General features: G+C 51.1%; 1 protein-coding gene across 1 annotated transcript; it reads right to left on the bottom strand.

The window, feature by feature from the left end:
• Window positions 1-11,537: 11,537 nt before the first annotated feature.
• On the bottom strand, window positions 11,538-12,486 carry LOC104039731 (olfactory receptor 52B2-like). The gene is given in 3 exon segments (XM_009514707.2): window positions 11,538-11,833; window positions 11,836-11,922; window positions 11,925-12,486. Coding segments are annotated over 3 exon segments (945 nt in total).
• Window positions 12,487-23,627: the final 11,141 nt, after the last annotated feature.

The following is a 23,627-nucleotide window of genomic DNA, read 5'->3' as shown; positions in this document are numbered from 1 at the left end:
GTATGTCTATATCTTGATTTGTATGGATCAGCCGTGTGCTATCCAATGAATGGAATAATTATCCAATGTCTGTGGTTCAAAGACAGCTCTGTCACTTGGGAAAATCCAGTTCTTAATTCTTCAGCCTGCTGAGAGGGCTGGAGAGAGAACAAGGGTTAGAAACTCCTGAGAGCACTGGCAAGCAAAGGAACTGGATGCACCAAGAGGAAAGGTTTCTGCGCACAGTAAGCGAGGAAGGGCTCTTCTTGGGCTTGGGCTGGTAAGCAGGATTCTCTCTGGAGAGGTTAGTGATGGGAAAACCAGGAAGAAAAAAGCTGAGGTGTCTGAGAAAGGAGGTGAAGACAACACTGAGAATACTGTGGAGAACATTGAGAATGGTCTTTGAGGCGCCTCAGTAGAAGACTTGCAGTGGTCCAGGAAGGAGAGACGAAGAATGGGGCAAGAGAAGGGTGGTTGTTTGAAGGACAACAAGGTGATATGACATTTTGTGTTACTGCTCATTTTCCAGCAGGGACCGCAATACGTATCCTATTGATAAGGGTATTTCTGGCAAAAACAATGTCTACCTGTGGAATTTTGTTTACAAAGATAGAAATTAGAAGGAAGGGTGTGGTGGTTTTGGCTGGGATAGAATTAATTTTCATCATAGTAGCTTGTAGGGGTCTATGTGTTGGACTTGTGGCGAGAACAGTGTTGATAACACAGGGATGTTTTAGCTATTGCTGAGCAGTATTTGCACAGCCTCAAGGCCTTTTTTGTGTCTCACACTGCTCTGCCAGTGAGTCTTGGGGTGCACAAGGAGTTGGGAGGGGATGGGGACACAACCAGGACAGTGACCCTGACTGACCAAAGGGATATTCCAGCTGTGCTCAGCAATAGCAGATGAGGGAAGGAGGATAGGTTTAATTAACCTATTAAATTGTCTTTATCTCAACTCATGCGTTTTTACACTTTTACCCTTCCAATTTTCTCCCCATCTCACCGGTGGGGGGGAGGGAGCGAGCGGCTGTGTGGGGCTGAGCTGCCCGCCGAGGTTAAACCACAAAAGTCTTGTAGAAATATTGAATGACTGAGTGAAAGAGACAACTCTATCATCGTATGTGTTTCATAGCTGCAGCAGACACACTGTGTAACTTGTGTGCAGCCAGCTGAAGAAGACTATCAATATCTCTAAAACTCAGCCAATGCAGTCAGGAAACTTCCTATCAATAACACATCGACTCTGAGCTTCAAAAGAGCGATTTCTTCAAGTTCAGGAAAACTGTGTGAGTGGAGGGGCTGGGAGGGTTCGAGGGCAGGCATTTTTCAGGAACTTCCCCTCTTTCTGTTCTTTTTCCTCTGTATTAGATGTGCTTTTTCTTCTGACTTGCAGGACACAGCTTTTAAAGACAGCTGAGACGATGGGTCTGATGTCATCTGTTACCTCAGCTCTAATGTTTCCCCCCCAAAACGCTGCACTCCACACAAACCTTTTTGTGGCACAGAGATCTTTTAGGAAGACTCTGGATGAGGCACCTTCAGGGACAACATTCACCACCGTCTGAGGTCACTTGTTCCAGCAGTGAGTTATAGTCACGGTTAAAACCCCACCTTGTTTTACCTTGAAAGGTAAATCCTAAAGCCGTTTTGGATTTCCCAACAGGTGACATTAAAATGTTATCTTACATGCAAATGGGCACCAGCCCTTAGGTGTAAAAAATTAGCAGACCTGCTCTGTCTGACACACAAAGGCTGAAGCACAAGGGAAAGCTGCATGTTGGACGCTGCTCCCAAGAGTGGCTTGCTCTAATTCTCCGTTCCGCCTGTCCCACAGTGACGGTGGTTCAGGGCTGTGTAAAGCACTTTCTGTATCACCCCTGCATCTTTGCATCTCTTCCTGGAGAGAGTTTCAGATTTAAGGCTGCCTTGATTTTCTTGTGCAATCTCTGAATCAATGATCACGCTTCACTGCTCCTTTGCCCGGCTGGTGGGAACTCAAAGGGGAGCTCACCCACAGCACAGACACAGGTTTGGATTTCTTCTTTCCTTGAAATAGCTGTAGCCCCACCAGGACAAGGAACCTCCCATCTGGCTTTGGTACCCTTCGGGGACTCAGAGGGTCCCTGTTTTCCCAGCCTGTGTTCTTTGGTACAGACACCATCATCCTTGGCGTGGCCAAGACCATGGAGGAGGAGGCCGGTGCATCGCTGCTGCGTGGTGCCCTGCGCCCTAGCTCGCAGTCAGGAAGGAGAAATAGCCAGTTGCCATACTTTGTTCATTTATTAAAACCACACTGAAATGGCAACACAACATTTTGAATAATACATGGATTTTTAAAGTACGCTTTATTGAAAAATGATTCGCTCAGATGAATTCATGAGGGACAAAGCATCACTGCCTGCTGGAAATGCTTTCACAATCACGTATGCCCTGGTTACAAACACCAGGTCTTATCCTTCAGCCATACTGTCTTTTTCCACCAGTACTTATTTTTTTTTACTAGTTCTGACTCATTATGTTACACATTTTTAGCCATTTTAGAAAACATATGCACCAAGGAAAGCCTGTATACTGATTAATAGCATTTCTTAGCACAGCATTTTAAAGCAAAAGGAACTCCATGCATCTCAGGGCAGAATTGAAAGCAAGATTTTAAACCGTGTCTCCTCCAGGTCTGTTTGCGCTTCTGCTCAAGTCTCCAATCCTGTTTCACAAGAAGGCCACACATCCCAAGCTAGGAGGAATCTGGGAAATAAAAGATGCACAACCCTTCCCGCCCTAACAGTCCTTAACTGAAACAAATGTGAAACACATCTGACTCCTTCCTGGGCACCGGTCAACGCGCTTTAGCCTGGATGCCAACCAAAGCATCCTGCACCAGCAAGTGCAAAGCGAACTGCTGGACCCCAGTGCCCAGGAAAGGCTGGGCCTTTGGGAAGCTATGGGCAGGACGGCCGGCGGCTGTACCAGCCGGACTGCAGAGGCTCCGAGGGCAGAGCTAGCAGAGGAGGTGTTTGCTGTAGCTATAAAAATATCATTATAAATACATAGCTACCGTAAGTATGTAGCTGCAAATATGTCAGACAAATATAGTTTGTGGCGAGAGGTGCTCCTTTTTATTAGATTAACTTACAGTCAGAAAAACTATAAAAATCTCTCAAACTCGCAAGCTGTTCTTCCAGTCTGAAAGGTAGCAATCGTCACAGCTAAATATAGCTTGTGAAGAGCGACTCTGAGATTCATGGAGCATATTTCGCATCTCTGTGTAATGCCCATTTTTAGCATCCGGTGGAATCAAGAGCTTGCATTTTTGTGGTCATTTGTTGGTTGCCTTGAGATCCATCTCTGAGCTAAGGTGAGGTTTCCTGTGTTTTCCCATGTCTGTTCAGGAGAGCTGCCTTCGGGGCCGCAGGGCAGACGTGTGCTCACCACCGCTCCCAGGGAGCTCCGGGCAGCTCTGGGCTCTCCGTCCCCCAGGACCTGGTGGACGCACGTGAGAGGCTCTGGGGGGCACAGCTGCCCTGTGGTCCCCGTCCCAGGAGCCGGCTGAGGAGCCCTTCCAGGGCGCCACACCGGGTCCTCCCCAGTGGTCCCAGCTCCAACCCAGTAAATCTTTTTCTGTTCATCCTTGGTGGTATGAAGGGCTGTCGGAGAGACCACAGCCTCTATGATCCTATGGGATCATAGCCTCGGGGATGGATGTGCATTGCCAGGGCTGGCGGGATGCTGAGCCTTTAATAACCATTCCTAAGGCAGGAGCTGTAGGAGAAATGTTCAGTGCAGCAGCTACCTAAATCAGCAACCACCCACCTGAGAGCCCGGCTCCGCACGGAGTCCCAGCGAGCTGTGGGTGCAGTGGGATGTGACTGTGCAGCCCCTTCGGTGTCTGTAACTCACGCGTGACCAGGCTCCGTCTCCACCCTGACCGTGCTGGCACGGCTGCGGTGCCGCGCACAGAAACGCTGCAGTGGTTGCCCCTGCCTGTCAGCCACCGGAGCTGGCGGTTTTTCGCCTGCTTTGTACCTGCGGAAAGGCAGCGGCAGAAACATTCCTGCCTCCCTGGACAGGTTCTGCCCTATCTCCTCTCCGCATCCCAGCAGCCCGGCCGTAGCCTGCAGCTCTGTGTCCGTTCCCGCTCCCACTCAGGCTACTTAAGCCGTTCTCTGTCCCACCTCGGTCACCGTGGGTCACTCTGGCTGTTGATGCTGTACGCCACGTGCTGCCTGCTGCACCCTGGGAGAGCGGGGCCGTCGTGGGACCAGCTCGGGGGCCTCTCTGGGGCGAGGTGTACAGCCCGTGGAGTGCTGACAGCCTACCACGGGGCGGGAAGGGAGCAACAGACCCAGCCACTCATCTCAGCCTTGTTCTTCTCAACCTGCATTCAGAGTTAAAGATCGCTTTCACCTTACCTTGGGAGGCCAACGGGCAGAGTTCCCAGCGTTTGGCCACCTGCTGCACATTGCTGGTTCTGCACTGCTGCACTGGCCACAGCAGACGCTCCCGTATTCGTGTAACAAAGCATCTGTCTAGGCATCCATCTATCCAGATGTTTGCTTCAGAAATCTCTCTGTTGACGGGCCTTATCTTTCAGGGTCTTCACTTTACCCTTAGTCATCAGCAGAAAACTAACGAATATCTTGTTCCTGAAACTTTTTCCAATTGCTCTGAGGGTTTGGAGCGCACTCTGCATTTACGCACGGTGGGACCTGAAGTGACATTCACAGCCTGTCCTGCCTTACTCGGATTTAGACCCTGATATTCTTCAGTGAAGCCAGCATGAATCTAGAGCAACTCTGTTAAAGGCAACGGTCCCATTTCTATTTCACAGCAATATAAGGAGGTTGATGACTGATCTCATCTCAGCCTCAAGCATTACTAAAGTATTTTTACCCCATCGCTGCTGTTCATATACTGTGGGGAGGGAGAGAGGAAAGAGCAGAACCTGGAAAAAAGGCAGAGAAAAAAAAAATCTTTAAAACTGGAAAAAAAAGGAGGTCTGAACACTCCAGTAGCATCTGTAGGAAAGCACAGGAAGGGGGCTGGCAGAGACTGCGGGGACCGTCCCGGCGCGGCTTTGGCCAGAAGGGCTGCTCATGGCCACCGCCTTTGGAGTCGTGCACAGCTTAAGAGCCTGGAGGCGCCTGGGCTGCGCCGGTTGCCCCTGGGACAGGGCGCAGGTCCTTGTCCCGCCGAGCTTCCTGGTGCTCCTGGAAGAACTTCCCACCTGCCAGGAATTCACCAGTTAGGGATTCCCCGGGATGTTCATACCTTGGGTTTAGACTCTAGGGTAAAACTTAGTCACAGGTCCTAGAAAATTTATACATAAATAAATGATCAAATAATGGGTTTTGGCTAATAATGAGACAAGCAGAAACTTTTACGAATTTGTCACTTACAAATCATATCAATCAGATAATTTCGTTTCTGTGGAAAGGTGGCAAAGTTTGTACAGAGGGGAAAAGAGTGTATCTCTGAATTATCGAGATGGATTAGCGTGCATATTACACAATATTTTCATAAACGAGCCAAAGAATATTGCTGAGCTTGAACCATTATGGGGAAGACTAAATCCCATTTCTTGTGCTACTGCAAAGAAAGATGAAGTGAGAATCTGAATGAACATCCTGTACTTTATATTAGCCTGGGTAGCAGAGTAAAGAATACACTTATTAAATCCAGAGTTCTCCAGAAGCACAATAAAAGGAAAGATGAGTGTCCAGGGTAACTTTGAAAAATTGAAGGACTGGTCTGAAAAAAACCCCAGAAATAGAATAAAAGTCACATTCAGGATGGGAAAAACACAGGTAGATAGCAGGAAAGACTGGAGAGGTTATAGTGGTGTTTGTAAACCGAAGAGCCGTCACCGGTGATGTGATTCTGCAAGGAGGGGCATCGCGCTGGGACGCACCCAGAGCAGCGTCGCCTGTGAGACGGGTGCGATTGCTCTGCAAGAGGTGTGGCCTCTCCACTGACCGATCTGGCCTCCTGGCCCTTTCCGTTTTTACTTTCTCATGGATTATAAGATAAACTCGACTCCCATTATTTAGATTTCAACTCTTCTTCTGGTGTAAACCCTATGATTTGGTGAAAAATACAGCAGCTGGCTGTATTAATTTTGTGAGTGCTGCTAGAAATGCTAGGTGCCCTATCAGGGTTACTTATGCGTCTCTCTCTCTCTGGGAAGGACGGATATCACACTTCTGACAAAAAGGCTTTCAACGTTGATTGACAATCAAGCCTGGCAGGAGACTTTTTTTGTCGTTGTTCCAAGGGAAATTCCAGAAAAGAAACAACAAAAATCACTTTACTGTATGTAACAGAGGGACCCCAGCTGAAGTGGGGGAGATATTTCCATGAGAGGGTCGATAGCTGTGATTTATGCTGATCACAGCTCCTGAAGAGGAGGCTGTAAGTGGGCATCAAAGCTATTTGGCACAGTTGTGACAGTAGGATTGTAAATAGAAGTGGTTGTGAGTTGATAATCTTACTGAAATCAGGATGGTTCAAGGATTATGAAATGGGAGGTTGCTTAGAAAGCAGATCCCACAGAGTTCAAATACAGAGCTGAGCCATAACAGTCAGTTGTTATTATTCATGATAATTAGCACACACAAAAGCAGCGCTTGAGGACGTAGTGTGCTGTTGCCACAGATGGCCTTGGGTCTGAATAGATTTGTCCTACAGATTTTGCTCTAAATTTCATTTTAATTGGTGCTTTTATTCTAGATGAGGACTGTCTGGCTAGAAGGAGATCTGTGGAAAAGGGCCTGGGGTGCTGATGGGTACAAGTTATCCCGACACCGCCAGGAGACCTTGCAGTGAAGGTGGACACTGCTGGGTCTTTGAGGGTGCTGGAGCATGCAGGCTGTGCAGGGCAGTGGCTTCCCCCCCAGTTCAGCACCGGTGAGACCATGTCTGGGCACTGGGTCCAGTCTGGGTCTTCCAGTAGAGCCAGCAGCGACAAGCTGGAGATCCTGGAGCCCAGGATGTGTGGGTTCTGCTACCAAGCCATCTTTCATCCACACCTTCTCCACCACCAAGTCTGCTGTGCTCAAGGCCATAGCTTTTGGCGTTTTTGTAATGATCTGCAGCCCCCGAGGCACACGTCCCTCCTGACAAACTCCCTGGTCACCAAGACTGGTATGGGGTTGACCATCCAGGCAGTACTTCTGGTGTTTCTGGGCCCCGTTCTCCTGAAGATGATGCAACATCACTAGGTAAATGGTCTCTCCCACTCTTTCTTGTCTACCCCAGGATACCGTCAGTGTAGCCCAGTCACATTAATGTGTCATTTATGAGACAGCAGCATTTATGGCTTAAGTGCTTGCTCTTTCCTCAATGGTTTCAGACTCACTGTTACTTGTTCTGTTGTACATCATGATCCTTAAGACTATTGCATCCAAGGAGGAGCAGTCCAGGGTCTTGAACACTTGCATCTCCCATATCTGTGCTGTCCTAGTCTTCAATATCCCAGTGATTGGTTTGCCTGTCATTCACAAGTTTGGGAAAAACGCTTCTCCTATTGTTCACGGCCTCATGGCCAACATCTGCTTGCTGGCCCCACCATGATGAACCAGATGGTGTGTACAGTGTGAAAACCAAAAGGATCTGTACGACCAGAAATCTGCAAGAAGCCGGCTGTGACTCCGCAGTCACGGCATGAGGGCTCTGACCGTGATTGCACAGGTGGGTGGGTAAAGCCTTGCAGGTACCAGTGGAGTCACACAGCTCAGAAAGCCGGTGACAATCAGGTTATAAACTTAAGGGCAAACCCGTCACCCGGTGCCCACTTGAATAACTGCTAAGACTTGGGCAGTAAAATGCCAGTTGAAAGGTGTGCCATTTTTATGGTCAGATGTGGCTTCTTGCACTATACACAGAAGATATAATTAATTAGAAGAAATGCATATAAGTCTGAGTGATGTAGCTGCTTAAATATTTTAACAAAACATTATTTCCTCTATTGATTTTCCTCTTACAATGATGTCTGATGGAGAATGATGTTCTGCCTGCTTTCTTTGGTAAAAAAAATAATAATGAAGGAATAAATACTTCAATAAATTTTAAAATGTTGCGGCAGAGCACTGGATATATTCACCAATATTATACTGGGAATATCAGCACTTTCTATCAGTTAATTAGGAAACACAGACATCACACGGATCAGAAAGGGGTTATCAGTAGGAACAGTTATTCTCGGTGGGTACGAAGGCGAGTTAAACGTTAACCAGAAAAAGCAAACGCAGGCTATCATGAGATGGGCAGTTTTAACAACCAGGCCTGTGAGTCTGCAGAGGGGCTGACAAGGGAGGTCCTTGAGGTGGATGCATCATCTCAGACCTCAGATAGCTTATCGCCGTGAGACGCACCACGAGGATGGGTTTGCATTAGCTCTACCTGGGGTTTTCCCTGCAAACCTGCACCATGAGCCCGGTGTTTCCAGCAGCCAGACCCCGCTGCCTGCGCACGGGACGGGCTGTCGGCCCACGAACAGAGAGGACTGAGGGTCCTCCTGCCTGAGTGACACGTGCTTTACTGATCCATGAATTTATTGTGTATTTCTATTTCCACGTAAGCAAACAACCAGGATTGGAGCAGGGAGGAGTTAATTTTGCTGCCTGGCACTCCAAAGTCCCATTCTAGCAGCATTTTATACCCACTACGCTATGGTGTCAGCTGAGCAAGTTTTGCCTCCGAGCAAAGGCCCTGTGGTTGCCATACCCTGGCCTGTGCCATGGGAAGATTGACCCGTACTTCACACTGTTTCTTCCTCGAGACCCTGGAAGGATGAGCTGATGCACAGCTTTGAGGGACAGAGGTAGTAATAAGGACAAGACATACATGGTTTCCCCTCTAAACCCTTCCCCAGCCCCGTGGCCTCCTCGGGACACTCTCCAGTAGCTTTATACCCTCCATGTCCTGCGGCGCCCAACACTGCCCACAGCACTCGGGGTGAGGCCGCCCCAGCGCGGGGCAGAGCGGGACAATCCCCCCCTCGCCCGGCTGCGACGCAGGGCTCGGTGCCCCCCAGGGCACGGTTGGCCCTCTGGGCTGCCAGGGCACGCTGTTCCACCTGCCGTCGGCCAGAGCCCCCAGGTCCCTGCAGAGCTGCTCCCCAGCCCCTCGTGCCCCCGTCTGTCTGTATCCCCAGGGCTGCCGCGCCCCAGGGGCAAAATCCAGCACTTGCCCTTGTTAAACTCCATACGGTTGGTGGTTGCCCAGCTCTCCAGCCTGCCCAGATCCCTCTGCAGGGCCTCCCTGCCCTTGAGAGCGTCAACAGCTCCTCCCAATTTTGTGCCATCGGAAAGTTAATTAATATTCCTTCCAGTCCCGTGTCCAAGTCATTTACAAACAGATTAATGAGTGCTGGCCCCACGATGGATCCTTGTGGAACCCCACTAGTGACCGGCTGCCAGCCCGATGTAACCCCCATTTACTATGACCCTTTGAGCCCGACCCATCAGCCAATTGCTCACCTGCTGCGTTACGTGCTTATCCAGCTGCGTGCTGGACATTTTGTCCAGGAGGAGACTGTGAGAGACAGTATCGAAAGCTTTACTGAAATCCAAAATCCTTGTGTCCCCCCCCCCGCTGCTCCCCTTCCCTTATTTCCCCCGTATTGGGGGACCGATGAATTTTCTCTGAGTACTGCAACAGAGGGTTCAGCACGGTTGCTGGTGCAATGGCTTGCTCTTACAAGGGTACTGGAGAGGAAAGTACAGCAAATATCTAGTTTGTTCCTACCTCTTTCATAGAGATATTTCTGATGACTTGGCATGAATCACTGCAGTTCTCTGCCTCAACTCCCACCCTGCAAAAGGAGGAATTTATAGCCTTTATTTTGCCTTTTTTGCCTGTTGGACAATGTCTCTGCTCGGCAATTTTACAATCGAATCACAAACCAACAGGAACCGATGGGACCTGCTGAGTGGGAAAGCAAGTGTTCTCTCTGACATGGTCCTGCACTCAGTCACGTGTGAGCAACCCTTGTCCCTGGGCAGCGCGGGGGTCCTGGGGTTTGGGGCAGGTAAGGACCGTGTCCCAGCTGAAAAGCCCCTGGCTGGATCTGGCTGCTCCCTGCAGCAACGGAGCCGTGGGCTGACCGCGTGGGACATCCTGCAAGTAGAAATGTGTATGCATTGCGTGGCAGCAAAAGCCCCAAGATCTTCCAAAACGCTTAAAAAACAATCATCTGCAGCTGCAGATCTGTCTTTATTGTTTTAATGTCTTCTTCTGAGACTCCTGGTGGGAAAATATTTCATCATTTCCGTATGGTAAAGCTTTAGCATCTGGCTTTTTCCTCAAGGCAAACATTTCCTGAGCATTTCCACCCTGACCCACAGTTTCACTGTCCATACAGTGACTGAGTAATTTTGTAATTCTCTTTTTTCCAGTTATTGCTTAGAAAACCTCTCTCTTAGAGTCCTTCTTTCTCCTGGTCATGGATTTTTCTTTGGTTTGGGACCTGTATGAATTTCCCACACTTCCTGCATTAGAATTCATACGAACAATCCTTATCAGCTTCCTCTTTCTTCCTGTTTTCATGTTTTTTAAGCTGATTTACCTTCCAGTGTAAATCAAAAAGAACAAGATGCCTGTGTCTGTGTCTGTCTGTCTGCCAGCTCCCACATAAGCTCTTGTTATTTTCTATGAAATCTGACACAGCCGGAACAATCATGGGAATGTAAGAGCCCCCAGGTTTAATGAGAACAGTCAGGTGTCTGGAGGAGGGGTGTCCTGCCAGTGCCAGGCGGGGGGGAAGGGCCTGGAGGGGCAGCTCAACCCACTGCTCAGCGTCGGGAGCTACGCGGGACGTGGGGGGGGCAGGGAGCGATGCGCTCACCTGCCAGCCTTGGCTGTGGCTCTTGGGAAGATGCAGAGCCTTGAGCCGTAACCCATTTCACAGTAATTCACCCTATTTATTAAAACTTCTGGTTTTGGTTTCCTGAAAAATGATCTCATTTAGGGGCAGCTTTTCAACGATTACAAATTAGCAAAAAATCGGTGGTGCAAAGAGAGCAAAGTGCTGACTTTTGGCAGTAGAAAGGGCCAGTAAAATGTAAACAATTGATTATGCTTATCTAGCTTGCACTGAAGAGGTCAGAGAAACTTGAACAGTAATTCCTGCATTTAGTCCAACACAATATGTTTTCCTCAGCTTATACCTAGGAAAATATTCATTATATTTTCTGAAAATTTTGAGATACAATATATGGAAACATGCACCCAATGCGGAGCTGGACATGGCGGAGTCCAAGCAGAAAACATGCCTCTCATCACACGTGGGTTGAACCAAAGCCATCACTAGAACTCTGATGGCAATGGGCCAACACCAGATTGCTTCAGCCCGAATTCTGGTCTCCGGTTCCCACTAATTTCTCCTTTTTCATTAGTGATGCAGTTTATTCTGAGGAAACATCTAGCAGGAAATCTGATCAGCAGCGGTGTTGGGCTGAGGCTACAAACATAGGAAACTGGGTCATTTCACATGCATACACGCTGCTGCTTTGGTCCAGACCGTCTGTCCATGCTTTCCTTTGGAAGGAAGAGCACCCCTGTCACCACACTTGCCCACTCCTGAAGAGCACCTGCAACACCTTTTCTCGAATGAGTTTGTTTTCCATCGTGTAGACGATAGGGTTTAGCATGGGTGCCAGGAGCACACAGAGATTGGCCAACAGGATGTGAACATGGTGGGGGACGTTGTGGCCAAACCCATGAGTGAAAAATGAGAAAAATGCTGGTGCGTAGAACATTAATATAACGCAAGCATGAGAGCTGCAGGTGCCAACTGCCTTGAGCTGGGCATCCTTGGACGAGAGCCTGAAGACAGCCCGGAGAATGAGGACGTAGATACCCCGATGAGCACAATGTCCACACCTGGGCACAGAAGGGTGGTGGCAAAGCCGTACCAGATGTTAACGGAGATGTCAGCACAGGCCAGCGGGCAATGCCCATGTGCTCGCAGTAGGTGTGCGGCATGACGCTGCGCCTGCAGTATGGCAGCCTCTGAAGGAGGAATATTGTTGGGAACATCACACAAAAGCTCCTGGATATTGCAGCCAGCCCTATCTTGGCTATCACCAAGTGCATGAACACTGTGGCGTATCGCAGGGGGTTGCAGATGGCCATGTACCAGCTGAACGCCATGGCCAGCAGAATGGTTGACTCTGCAGTGAAGCTCATGTGTGTGAAGAACATCTGGGTGAGGCAGGCATGGAAAGACATCTCCTTGGAAAGGGACCAGAATATGCTCAGGGCTTTGGGCACTGTGGAGGAGGACAATATGAGGTCTGCCACCGCTAACATGGCCAGGAAGAGGTACATCAGCTCGTGGAAGGTTCTCTCCGTCACGATGACAAACAAGAGGATGAAGTTGCCAAGGAGCGCCATGATGTACATCAGGCAGAATGGGATGGAGATCCAGGTGTGTGGGTCCTCCAGGCCTGCCAAGCCCAGCAGAAGGAAGGAGGCAGGCTGCAAGCTGGTTTGATTGAGAGCCGCCATGGTGGGATGATATCTGAATTAGTTTGGGCTCCCTTCCCTGTCAGTGAAAATAGGAGAAGAGGTGGGGAACACAGCTCATAACACAGAACCTGAGGTTCCTTAGGACACTTTATTTCTCTGGATCCCAAAGTGTTTTAAAAAATCACTCCCTCACACATCAGGGAATTGTGCTTGAGATACTGACTCCAAAACGAGTAATAAACTAAATTTAAAAGTGTATTTTGTAGACTCAGAAATTGAAATATAGCAAAGGGATTTACCAAAATCCTTGTCAAAGGACCCAGGAATCCAGACCCTCCAGCTCTAATTGCTGTTATTTATTGTGCTTTTCTTCCGTAGCACCCAAAAGCGTATGAGGCTGAGACAAGTTGGGACTGACTGACACTGATTTTATACAACATGCTATTTCTTTCAGTACCTGCCTCACCTCTCTCAGACTGTCACACCACATTTTGCAGGAGGGCAGACTCGGATCCCTGCAAGGCAGGGAAGGCTTGCACAGCATCCAGGGCAACAAGGCTGTTTACTGGTGGCCGCATCGCATCAATATGAAAGGATGACCCATGAACCTGTGCAGGGCAAAGCAGAGTGGAAGATCAGCACCCCGCAGAGTACCTGATCTCGGAACGACCGTGTGCTGGGGAGGCAGAACAGCCGCTGAATTTTAAAGCAAGTTCAGAAGCAAAGGTCTAAGGCAAAGCATAGCTGTTGACAGGAAAGCTGTGCAGTCTTTGCACAGAGGAGCTCAGGATCCCCAGTGTTTGCTCATGTCAGAGCCCAGGGATTGCCCAATGGCATTTGCACTGCAGCTGGGTGAAATATAACCCAGCAGTGCTGCCCTAGCGTAATCTGCCCCGCACTGTGTCGCATCTTCCCATTCGGGTCTCAGCTGGCCACATCTGCCAGATCCTCCACACCAGGTCCTCCAGTGACCCTGGTAGTGACCCTCCAGTGACGGGTAGGGGGGTGTGTGTGCAGAGCCCTCTCTCTGCATGCCAGGGACTGCTGCAGCTTTTCTTCTTGGGGCTATCTTGGGACTTTTGTCTGCGCCTCCCCTTCCTCTGCAAGTTGCTCAGCCCTACCCAGAAGGTGATTTGCAGTATTTCCAGAGAAATAACAAAGCCACCCCAGGGCAGCATCAGCCAAACTAGTGGAAATGTGAAGAAGAGCCGTGAACCTTTCACAGACAATGGGTGGTCAGGGCGAGGTCTCCTGCTGCTTCGGCAATAACCTGTCTGGTGATGATAGCGGAGACCTTTGCTGGTAGTCTTCTGCTTCTTTGAACGCGCATCCCAGTCCCCTTATTGGGAATTGCACATTGAAGGCAGCATGAGGTCATTAGGTAGATATCAGCTTTTTAGAGCCAGGCTGTGATCTCCTGCATGAAATGTTGATTCAGCTGGGGCCTGGGAAACTCTCCTGCAGGTGGCTGCTGCAGGTAGCACACCCTTCAGGTCAGAGAAGGACCCTGGAGCCAAAGTAGCAGCATTTGCATGACAAACCCTGCCTGGAAAATCATGTTTCTCATCTCAGAGCCCAAAGCTGTAGACTGGAGTGGTCCCTGAGGAGTTTGTCCCAGCTGCAGAATTTTACCTCCTACTTCAAATCAGACCCCTCAGCCACAGAAACCTGCCAAATGAGAGCTACTGCAAATAACTCACCAGCTCCCGTGACGGCCAGCCATGAAGCTATCTGCCTCTGACACCTGCAGAGGGGGCAGGAGGTGGTGGTATTTATACATTCCCCCTGAGTCCCCATAGGGCTCACGTGCAGCTGGGAGCAGCAGAGCTCTGCTCTGTGCTGCTTGGAGAAACGTGATGGAAAGTGAACCAAATTAATGGGGGTTTGAGTGGAATTCCTTTAACGTGAGCTGCTTGGTGAGACTTCACCTTCCATCGCCTGCGCAGATCATGGCACGGGACAGAGCGCACAAAGCCTTCGGCGTGCTCTTTCATCTCCTTCACAGTGGGGCTGGGATGCGTTGGGATGGCTGAAGACACACGAATGAGTGATACTGACCTCCTCCAGCCAGCCCTACCGAGATGACAGAGATCTGCTGCAATCACTGCCTCTAGCCTTGCTCTGCGGGTGTTCAAGTGCTGCTGCTTCAGGCACCGGGATGATTAATACATTAAATGTGTCTGCTCCCTGCAGCAGCCTTTCATTGCCATTCCTGGTCTGAATGCTCAGCATTGGCTGTACTCTGTGAGGACTCTCTTTGGGGGCATAAAAAGAAAATCCAATATTAACAAAGAGTGGGAATGGTCAACAAGTGGGTGGGCAGAAAGAGGTTGTGGGGAAATGGAAACTAATAAAAATATGAAGGAAGCCAAACTTGGGTACCTTAAATGAAGCACTAAATCTAGATTTAGTTGCTGAAATAAAACCAGATCGATTGACTTTAGCCGGATATTTTCTTTTTTCAGCCAGATATTTTCCCTTTCTTCTTCCTTTCTTTCCTCTCCTTTTCTTTCTCAGGAAAACTGTGAACTGACATCTTGGGAATCAACATTTCAAGATCAGATTTTCAAACCCCCAAATCTGGGATGTTTGCAAAAAGTCATGTCACCAGCTGATGGCATGTGCATGCTTCACGCCTGTCCAGCCCCAGCACAGATGTTGTAGCACATAACCCCTGGCTCAGATTGACTCTGGTGCAAGAGTTTGTAGTTCTAATTAAATAAGGTCCTCAAGCCTCAGTGACCCACTTGACATATCTGTGGCACAGGCAGACTAACGCTTGATTTCTAATGCCTGAAAATCAATTTTGGACCAGTAAAGTTGGAATTCTCCATGTCCCACACCTAACTTGGGTATCCCTCTCTGTGGGTGAGTCAGTGGCACATAGCTCTCGCAGCATATCGGGGTGGTGGGGGGCTGGTCTCACCTCATTTCTCTCTCACCCTGCACACAGGGACCAGAACCCAGAGCAGTCCCAAGGACGGCAGGTTTTGTCATTGCCCAGCAGCTCTCAGGGGTTCCTCTCTCCTGTCCCTTGCTGGTGGCAAGCTATGGCTCACGTCTGAAAAGCAGGCATGGGTCTGAAGCACCTCAACTTTTGGGTTTTCAACCTAAAAGCCTCAAAATCAAAGCACAGCCACCTTTTGAACACAGCAGCCGTATTCGGGGGTGGGGGTGGGGGGTAGTATGGGGTGTGCTGGTCTCTGTGCACACACATCCTTCCACTGACAGAGGCTTAACTGGAGTTCCTCTGCAAAATGCCTTCAGTGAGCCATTCTGAGGGCCTTCTCACGGAGACTTTGCTTCTGGATTGTCTCCCTGCTTCAGAAAAAGGAGGACAACAAGAAAAGGAAGAAAAACAGGTGAAACAGCCTTTCTGTGAAGGTCCTGACATGGGACAAAGAACCTATGGCGTGCATCTGGCTTGGGGAAACCTGTGTGACCCCGTGGATTTGCTTTCTCCCTTGTGGCCTCCAAAACGGGGATATGCCCCCCTCCTTGATTACACGAGGAGCTCCCCACCGTGGGCAGAGGCCAGCGCGGCCGCGGAGCGGCAGGGACCGGGAGCATCCCGCATCCCGCATCCCGCATCCCGCATCCCGCATCCCGCCCCGCAGCACCCAGCAGAGGGAAGCAACGAGCCGCGCTGCAGCCGCCGCAGCCGCCGCGGGGGTGCTCGGCCGGAGCTGTGGCAGAGCCCCCCGGGGAAAGGGGAGCGGGACCTGGCGGGATCCTGGCTTCACACCTCCCCGGTGCTGCTGCCAACGCTCTTGGCCGGCAAGACGGCGTCTGGCTCCAGCGCGCTGAGGCCTCTGGGCTCCCGAGGTGCGATGGAAGGGCTCACACCGGGCCAGGGGGGCTCAGCTCAGCCTGCACCAGCATGGGGGTGCTGCAAGGAGCTAGTCCAAGCGCTGTCTAACCCAAGTCTGGCCACCAGCAGATCCCTGGGAAAGAGTTTAAGCAGGAGGCAAGCATGCAGTGGTGCTCCTCGGCGCAGAAGAGCACAGGGGCTCCCCAGCCAGAGAGGCTATTTTGGTATCAAAGGATTGCTCTCCTGTGGATTTATCTTGCTTATTTTCGAGCTTGTAGAAATCTTTGCCATCCACAATGTGTCACAGAGCTCTTCCCCGAGGCAGAGGGTCTGAGGACAGCAGGTTTCACCCATGAGGAAAGCAGCTCTCAGGCAAACGTCTGACTGAAGCTCTCACCAGAATTTCAGTACTGGAAGAAGCAGAATTACTGGTCTGCAGGGTCTTTAGCTGGGGCTCGTAATTTCATTTTACATAGAAGGATGCATATATGTGTCTTCATGGGTTGTATAGATGTACCGTGGGAAGGCTGGGAGAATCCACTGGACCACTTTTTAAAATATTGATAGTTCCCAGTAACGGTGCTCCCAAAGACATGTTGATCTTGTTACAGTGCCGGGTGCACAGTCCATAACAAAGAGTGGCAGAAAACGCAAAAACAGTTCTTACATGCTTAAATTGTTTCAGAATGTCCTTCCAAGGGGAGTCAGTTTATCCAGCCCCTGCACCCCTGGGTCAGCTGGAGGAGAACAGCTCCATTGGAAACAGTGCTACCCCTTCAGCTCAAGCGGGAAGAAATCAATCTTCTAAGTCTAAATGAGCCAGTCTGAGGAGGCGTTGTGCCGCAGTGCCTTATGGAAACTCCAGCATACTAATTAGTGCATGCTAATTCAGGAATGACAGTTATTTCAAGAAATCTGGTGTTGCAGGCTAACCCAGGCAAAATGATGCAGGTGAAACAATGAAAAAAGCTAGGGAGGAAAGCACTTGTGTTTTAAAGAGAAAACAATACTTTTGGTTAATGTCTGAGAATCCAAAAGTCATGGCTTGATATAAAGGGTTCCCCTTGCAGAGCCGGGGGCCCTGCTGCTATTATCAGCCTGTGTTTGGCAGTCAGTCCAGCTGTGTCTGTAGAGGGTGAACCTTGCCAGAGCTGGCCCCCTCTGCTCCTGATCACCCTCATCCTCCCCGCCACATACCATGGACCAGGTCTGAGTGTCCAGTGACCAGCCTGGTGTCCTTGGGGCCACACGTGGTCCCAGGTGGCCAAAAGGACCGTCACAGAGAGCAGTGCCTGTGCTGACACCCACACCGCACCGGCAGTGCTCACGTAGACGTGACCAGCACAACCCAGCCCCATTCCTCCTTGGTGGCTGGTCAGAGCAGGACACAACCCTCGCCCGCTTGGTTCACAGTCACTTTTGTGTCCATGGGTCCCTCAGACCCTGGAGCAGAACAGAAGCCTGTCCAGATCCATGCCCACACCCTCAGCCCTGTTTCTCCACTCTCCACATCCAGCCTTGGGTCTTTCTGGGTTCTGGTCTCCTCCCATGCATCAGTTAGTCCAGCCCATTGTTTGTCGCCAAATCCCACACGTGTACCCCTGTACACAGACAGTAAGGTCGCTCAGAAAGGAGCCAGAAGACAGTTTAACGAGCAGACAGGACAGGCTGTGGTGAATAGGTGTGTGGCCTGGATGGCGCATTGACCAGCAACTTGCGTACAGTCCATCAGCCCCTTTACCAGTCCCACTCCATTTTCCCATGCTGGTTCCTTCCCAATCCACCTGGATCCCTCCTTTCCCTCCCCTATGGTCCTTATCCTAAACATCCTATAGTGCATTTTGCACATTCCCACAAGTGCCTTAAATCATCCCATATAAAGTTTTAAACAAGCCCCATTGACTATCCAGCACTAAGCCTGCTTTTTCCCAGGGGACTCACGATAATTTTCTTTCTCTCTTCTCAGCAGTTCTGCTTAAACCTCTTTCCTCCTGGCTCCTCCATCCGCTCCTCAATCACTGACCTGAAGGTCACTGTTATCTCCTGAGGCCTTGGGTTTGTGTATGCAGGTATGGTTTGTTATTTTTCCTGGGTTTTGCCTCTATTTATCTGTTGAAGAGCCGTTAACCAGATGTCCTTACAAACTATGGTACTTACATTGCAGGTGTCTACATATCAAGATCTATCCATCCATTCAGAAAACTGCAGAACTATTCTGTGGTTTCATAAGGCGCTCTCTGCCCTTCCCTGTCTCAGCGTACACATTTCTGGCCCAATGAAGCACCCTCGGATAACTGAGACAGAAGAAGTTCCATGGATTGACCTTGGCTTGCACAAAGCTGCAGACTGTAATGTGTGGGAGTCTTCTCTAGTCCCCAGGAGAAGCTTATCAAAGATCATATTGTCAGAGGTCATTTTTCATTGCTCTAAATTTCTGGTATGCCCCACCTCTTCCCCCAGGGGCCTGACAGTGCCTTACTCACACTGTGCTAGAGGGATGCGGTGTCAGTCGTGTGTGTGAAGAACTGAGGAACCTCCTTGTCTCGTCCACAATTTATGCAACAAAACAGTGGGCACTGGAGCAAGGGGCATCACGGTTTTAAGCAGGCACAGCATGAGCTGGGACTGTGCTGGCAGGAGGGAAGAGGAGACTCCTACTCCCTCTCAGCAGCCAGGGTGCATTTTCAGCATCTCAGCAAAAATAAGACTCTCCCAAATTTAAGATCAGGTCCACACTAGGCTCACACATGTCACAGCCTGTCAGGAGGAGCCTGAGCACAAAACAAGGGTGAATCCTTTTGGTTGCTTTTCCAAGCAATGACTCTCTTTAACTCTTACAGTTTGCTGTACTCCCAAAAATGACAAATTCCACAGATGCACCCCAGGATTTCACTGAGACTGAGTGTCCTCATGAAGCTGTGAGTGCAAAAGGAGCTCACACTGCCCTAGCATAAAGAGACGTTTTCTGAATGGAGGCAGGGCTGCCCATTCCCCTTTGCAGGCAGTGAAACATGAGAATGTGGAGTCCCTGAGAGCTCTCCCATCTCCGTGCCAGCCCTCTGGAAAGGGGACAGAGCACAGCTCCTCCGAGCAACCCCACCTTGGGTAGCTGAAATGAGCTGGCCCACAGGAGGGTGACAAGGGTGCTTGCAGGTACAAGCATCAGGGACCCTGGAGGAGTCAGGACCCAGCTGAGCCCTCATCGGTGGCACAGTGCAATAATCATCCATGAGCAAAGGGCCCACTCACCTGCCTCGCTCACAAGCGCCCTGAGCATCCCACCCGCTCTGCCGCAAGGAAGCAGCCTGCTCCTGTCAGGGCTCACAGCAGCGGGGGATTTCAGACCTCGAGCATGAGGGCATTTGGTTTCTCGGCGCTCAGAGAAGGGGCATTAACTCCTACAGCACTACTCCACCCTGGCATGCAATGCAGCTCCGCACCATGCCGTCAGTCCCTGCTGATGGCAGCAGGGGATGTGCCCTGGAGACCCCTTCCACAGACGCCCTCCTCCTCCAGGCGTTCCCCCACACCGGAGAACCAGTCTAGGCATGGTTTGGATAGAGGAGCTCCTGCTCTGTGGCAGCATGATGGATAGATGAGTCCTCAAGGCCCAGCCCCACTTCAGTTCTGTGGCTGTGGAGGGAAACCCTGCAGCAGGTCCCTGGTCTCTGGAGCAGACCAGAGCTCTATGGCCTTGTGTCCTGTCCCCAAAAGTGGCATTAGGCTGATGCCAAGAGCAGACTGTAAGAACAGGGCAAGCATGCTTAGTAATTCCTCAAGTGCTTTCCCAGCCCTCAGCAGTTTGTGGTCTAGGGGATTCCTGAGCCAGAACCTGTTCATATATACGTAATAGCTCAGGAAGGACTTTTTCTTCCGCTAAAGGTTCATCTGAATTTGAATTTTGGTAACTGCAACACACAACGGCCAGAAGACCTAGAGCCACCACTTCATGCTTGTTCTGAACACACTTCTTTGGAGGGCTCCTAATTCATGTATTGGAAGAGACAGTGTACGCTTCATCCCTGCCACCCATCCTAGAGCCATTCAAAGATGCCTTGTGCTGACACAACCAAAAGCAGCGTCCGTGGTGTGACAGCTGCCTTCCTGACTGGTGCGGCATGCTATCCTCAGCGTCAGGTCATACATCTTGGTTCTCTAAGATGTGCTGAGTTTGCCTTCCAGGAACACGTGTCTCAAGCTCTTTGGTCCCTGTGGGACCCACATCTGCAGTCCCACACCTGCATCTCTGCCTTCTTCCCCCTTCCAGCTTTCTTCTTCTTCACCTACTGTTTCAGGACCACCGTCTGCTGCCCTGTCCATATCCCGTCGGCCAGCCTGGACCACCCAGACCATAAGTCTCACTGGGTCCGGGGTGAGGACTAAGGAGATGTGGACACGGTGTTTGGCTTGCTCTGTTAGAAGCAGCGCAGCCTGGAGCCCAGCAGTGCTCTGGCGGGTGAGGCTGGATGAGACTGGACTCAGCAGCCTTCCCCCCTCAAGCTGTCCCCAAAATGCCTCCCTGAGCACCCCAGCTCCCTCCAGCTGCCCTGGGTCACTCCAAGCTCCCGCAGTAACTCACCCTGGTTTTAGTCCTCCTGTTAGGGTGCTTTGGGGTGCAGAGCATCGTGAGCCCCTGAGGGCAGCTGTTGGAGGGGCGAGAGGGAAACGGGAGTCGAGTGAGCACTGCGAGATGGTCCTCAGGGAGCGAGGCACGAGCGCATGCCTGAGTGACACGCTGGTCACTGGACCAGAAGCGTGCTCTGGGACACCCACCTCCACCCCCTCAGCTGGTTGTGGGCTTTCCCGCACAGACCTCTTGCCATGCCCCTGTTGCGTGACGGCAGAGGCTCTTGCAGTGTTGCAATGACACTTAATTCAGAAGGTCAGCAGCATGTCTAGGTATGATTTAAATCTCCTCTTAGCCCTCAGAAAGGTTCTTGTGAGAGGCAGAAGGTTCATGGGGGTCTTCCTAAATCTTGGAATTGATTTTACCACAGCACTTGGTGCACTGATGGATGAAGCATTTTGAAAACAACGTACTAATAAAATAAAGGCCCTGGGAGGCATTTCATCCGACTAGAGGAAATGATGAGGAGAAAATGCTTTAATGGCCATTGTTGGTGAAGGGGAGAAATGGAATATTTAGTGCTGAACATTGTAGCTCAAGAGCCTCAGAGTGGATGAAGATGGTCAGATTTCAGTAGCTAAAGTTATATTTATTACTGTATTCTTTGAGGTTTCTCTTCCCCCGCCAGTAAAACACTAATGAAGAAACATGGTGCACAGGATATGGTGAATGCATTTTTATTGCAAGGAGGAATTGCATTAGGGCAATGTTAACTTAAATATCTAAACCATTTGCATTTGTGCAGTCATTTTGATGGAGGCTTGTTACCGCAGCTACCACAAACCCCTGGCTGACTGCAGGGAGCAAGCCAGGCTGGCGGCGGCAGCCACAGCAGCTCTGCCGCTGAGCGCTGGGCTTGAGCCCTCCGAGACCGTGACAGTGACCGCAGCGGCTCCTGCCAGCGACGGTGGCCCGGGAGCGGTGGCAGGTGCTTTATTTTCAGAATAAACTGAGATAAGCAGACCATATTCCCATCCTGGATACCTGGGTGTAAATTCCACACAGCTACATGCAAAACCCGCCGTCCACACAGGCCGTCAAGTGGGATGCTTGCCCTCCGCAGCTCAGGCACTGGCACTGACTCTTCACCCACCCCGGGGGACGGCAAGGCGGTGTGCAGCCCTTTCCCTCTGCAGACTCGCTCCAGCACCAGTAACCTCCAGCGCAGGTTACTGCACAGAGCCAGGATCCCACCCGGTGCATGGGCCTTGCTCCCAGTTACTCCAGTTGAGGTGTAGGTTAGGGGTGGCAGACAGATAAACTCTCCGCAGGCACAACCCCACCTGCACCAGGGGATAAGCTGGCACAGGGGCTCTCCCACAGCAGAGCAGGGCTGAGCCAGCTGCTGCAAACCCAGGCACCTAGAGATGATGTTGGAGCCTCCCCAGTCCAGGCCAGCTGCGAAGGAGTTTGCTGCCTCTGTGCCCAAACACGCAATGAGAAAGCACCAGTCTCTCAAATGCTTGTGCATGCGGCTAATTCCCACCGAAAAGAGGTGTATGTGAGAGTCCCCGCGTGCTGCTGTAGGGTCAGAACAAAGGGTGAAGAGGGTACGGAGGAGAAAAAGGAAGAAACTATGAGATTCACCCACAAAGTCTGTCCTTGTGCATTTTCTCTGATGCAGAAGGTGTGGGAAGGCACTTGGTCCCAGCCAAGAAAATGCAGCAGCCGGATGCCTTGCTCTTGGTGGAGCCAGGGTGAGCCCCTTCCCCAGGAGTCAGCTGGTGAGGAAGCAAAACTGGGTTTTGCGAGCAGAGGGAGTTACTGAACTGGGGAGGGGGCTCACCAGAGCAGCACAGCTTCATGCTCTGCAGGCAACAGTGCAAAACAAGGCATTTATTGGGGCAGGGAGACACTGTCCTTGCCCCTTTGCTCAGCTGGTGGCCGTGCACACCTGCCTCATGCTGATGCCCAAGGTCTGGGTTTTTATCACCAAGGTCAGCTCAGGAGCAAAGTTGACCCCCGGCTGGATGGACCGTTGCGTGCACAGGGAGCAGCAAGCCCCTCGCCAGCTCTCTGTCCCCTCTGTGGGCGGCTTCTGACCATGCTTTGTCACCACGACAGGCTGGACCCCACAGGCTGGAGTCTCTCAGCAGGGGTGATGGGTGTGAGGGGCTTTCACACGCCTTGCTGGTGTGCAAATAAGAGTGCTCATACTGGGTGGCAACTGTGCTGCTGCTCTGGCTTTGTGCTGGTAACACCTCCGGAAAAGAGCGGGGTAAACCGAGCCTTGGAGGAGCTGGGGGCAGCTCATTTCCCCCAGCCCTGCTGTGCACTCCTTCATCACACAGGGAACCAAACTGGGCTGCACTTCTGAGAATGGTTTTGGATTAAGCCCCGGATTAACAGTGCTTAGACCAAACACAGCCTGGCTGGAAAATTAGCACCCAAACTGGGGAAGGGCTGGGGCATCTGAATCCCAGCACCTCCTCTCCAAATCCCAGTCACTGATGGGAGCACGGTCAGGAGGAAACCCAGATCCCACTGGGCATCCCCCTGCCCAGTGCTTGCAGGCTGGCAGCACAGCTGGGTGTCCAGGCTGTGCCTCATTTTCCCCCTCACCCCGTCCTGCCCCAGGCTGGCCTCGGGGTGCCGTGGGGTTTCACCGACGCTAGAGGGAGCAGGAACCCTGCCGCGGCAGCGGGGTGTCCGCCGGGCCCCCCGACAGCGGCTTTGCCGTCCTCCGAAATTGCACCCACCTCTGGAGCCGAACGGGGCACGGGGTCCGCAGCTGTGGGTCCG

This window comes from Phalacrocorax carbo, chromosome 1, assembly GCF_963921805.1.
Source record: "Phalacrocorax carbo chromosome 1, bPhaCar2.1, whole genome shotgun sequence".
NCBI lineage: Eukaryota > Metazoa > Chordata > Aves > Suliformes > Phalacrocoracidae > Phalacrocorax > Phalacrocorax carbo.
The sequence above is the reverse complement of the archived record's forward strand: the minus strand, read 5'-3'. Positions and strand labels throughout refer to the sequence as shown.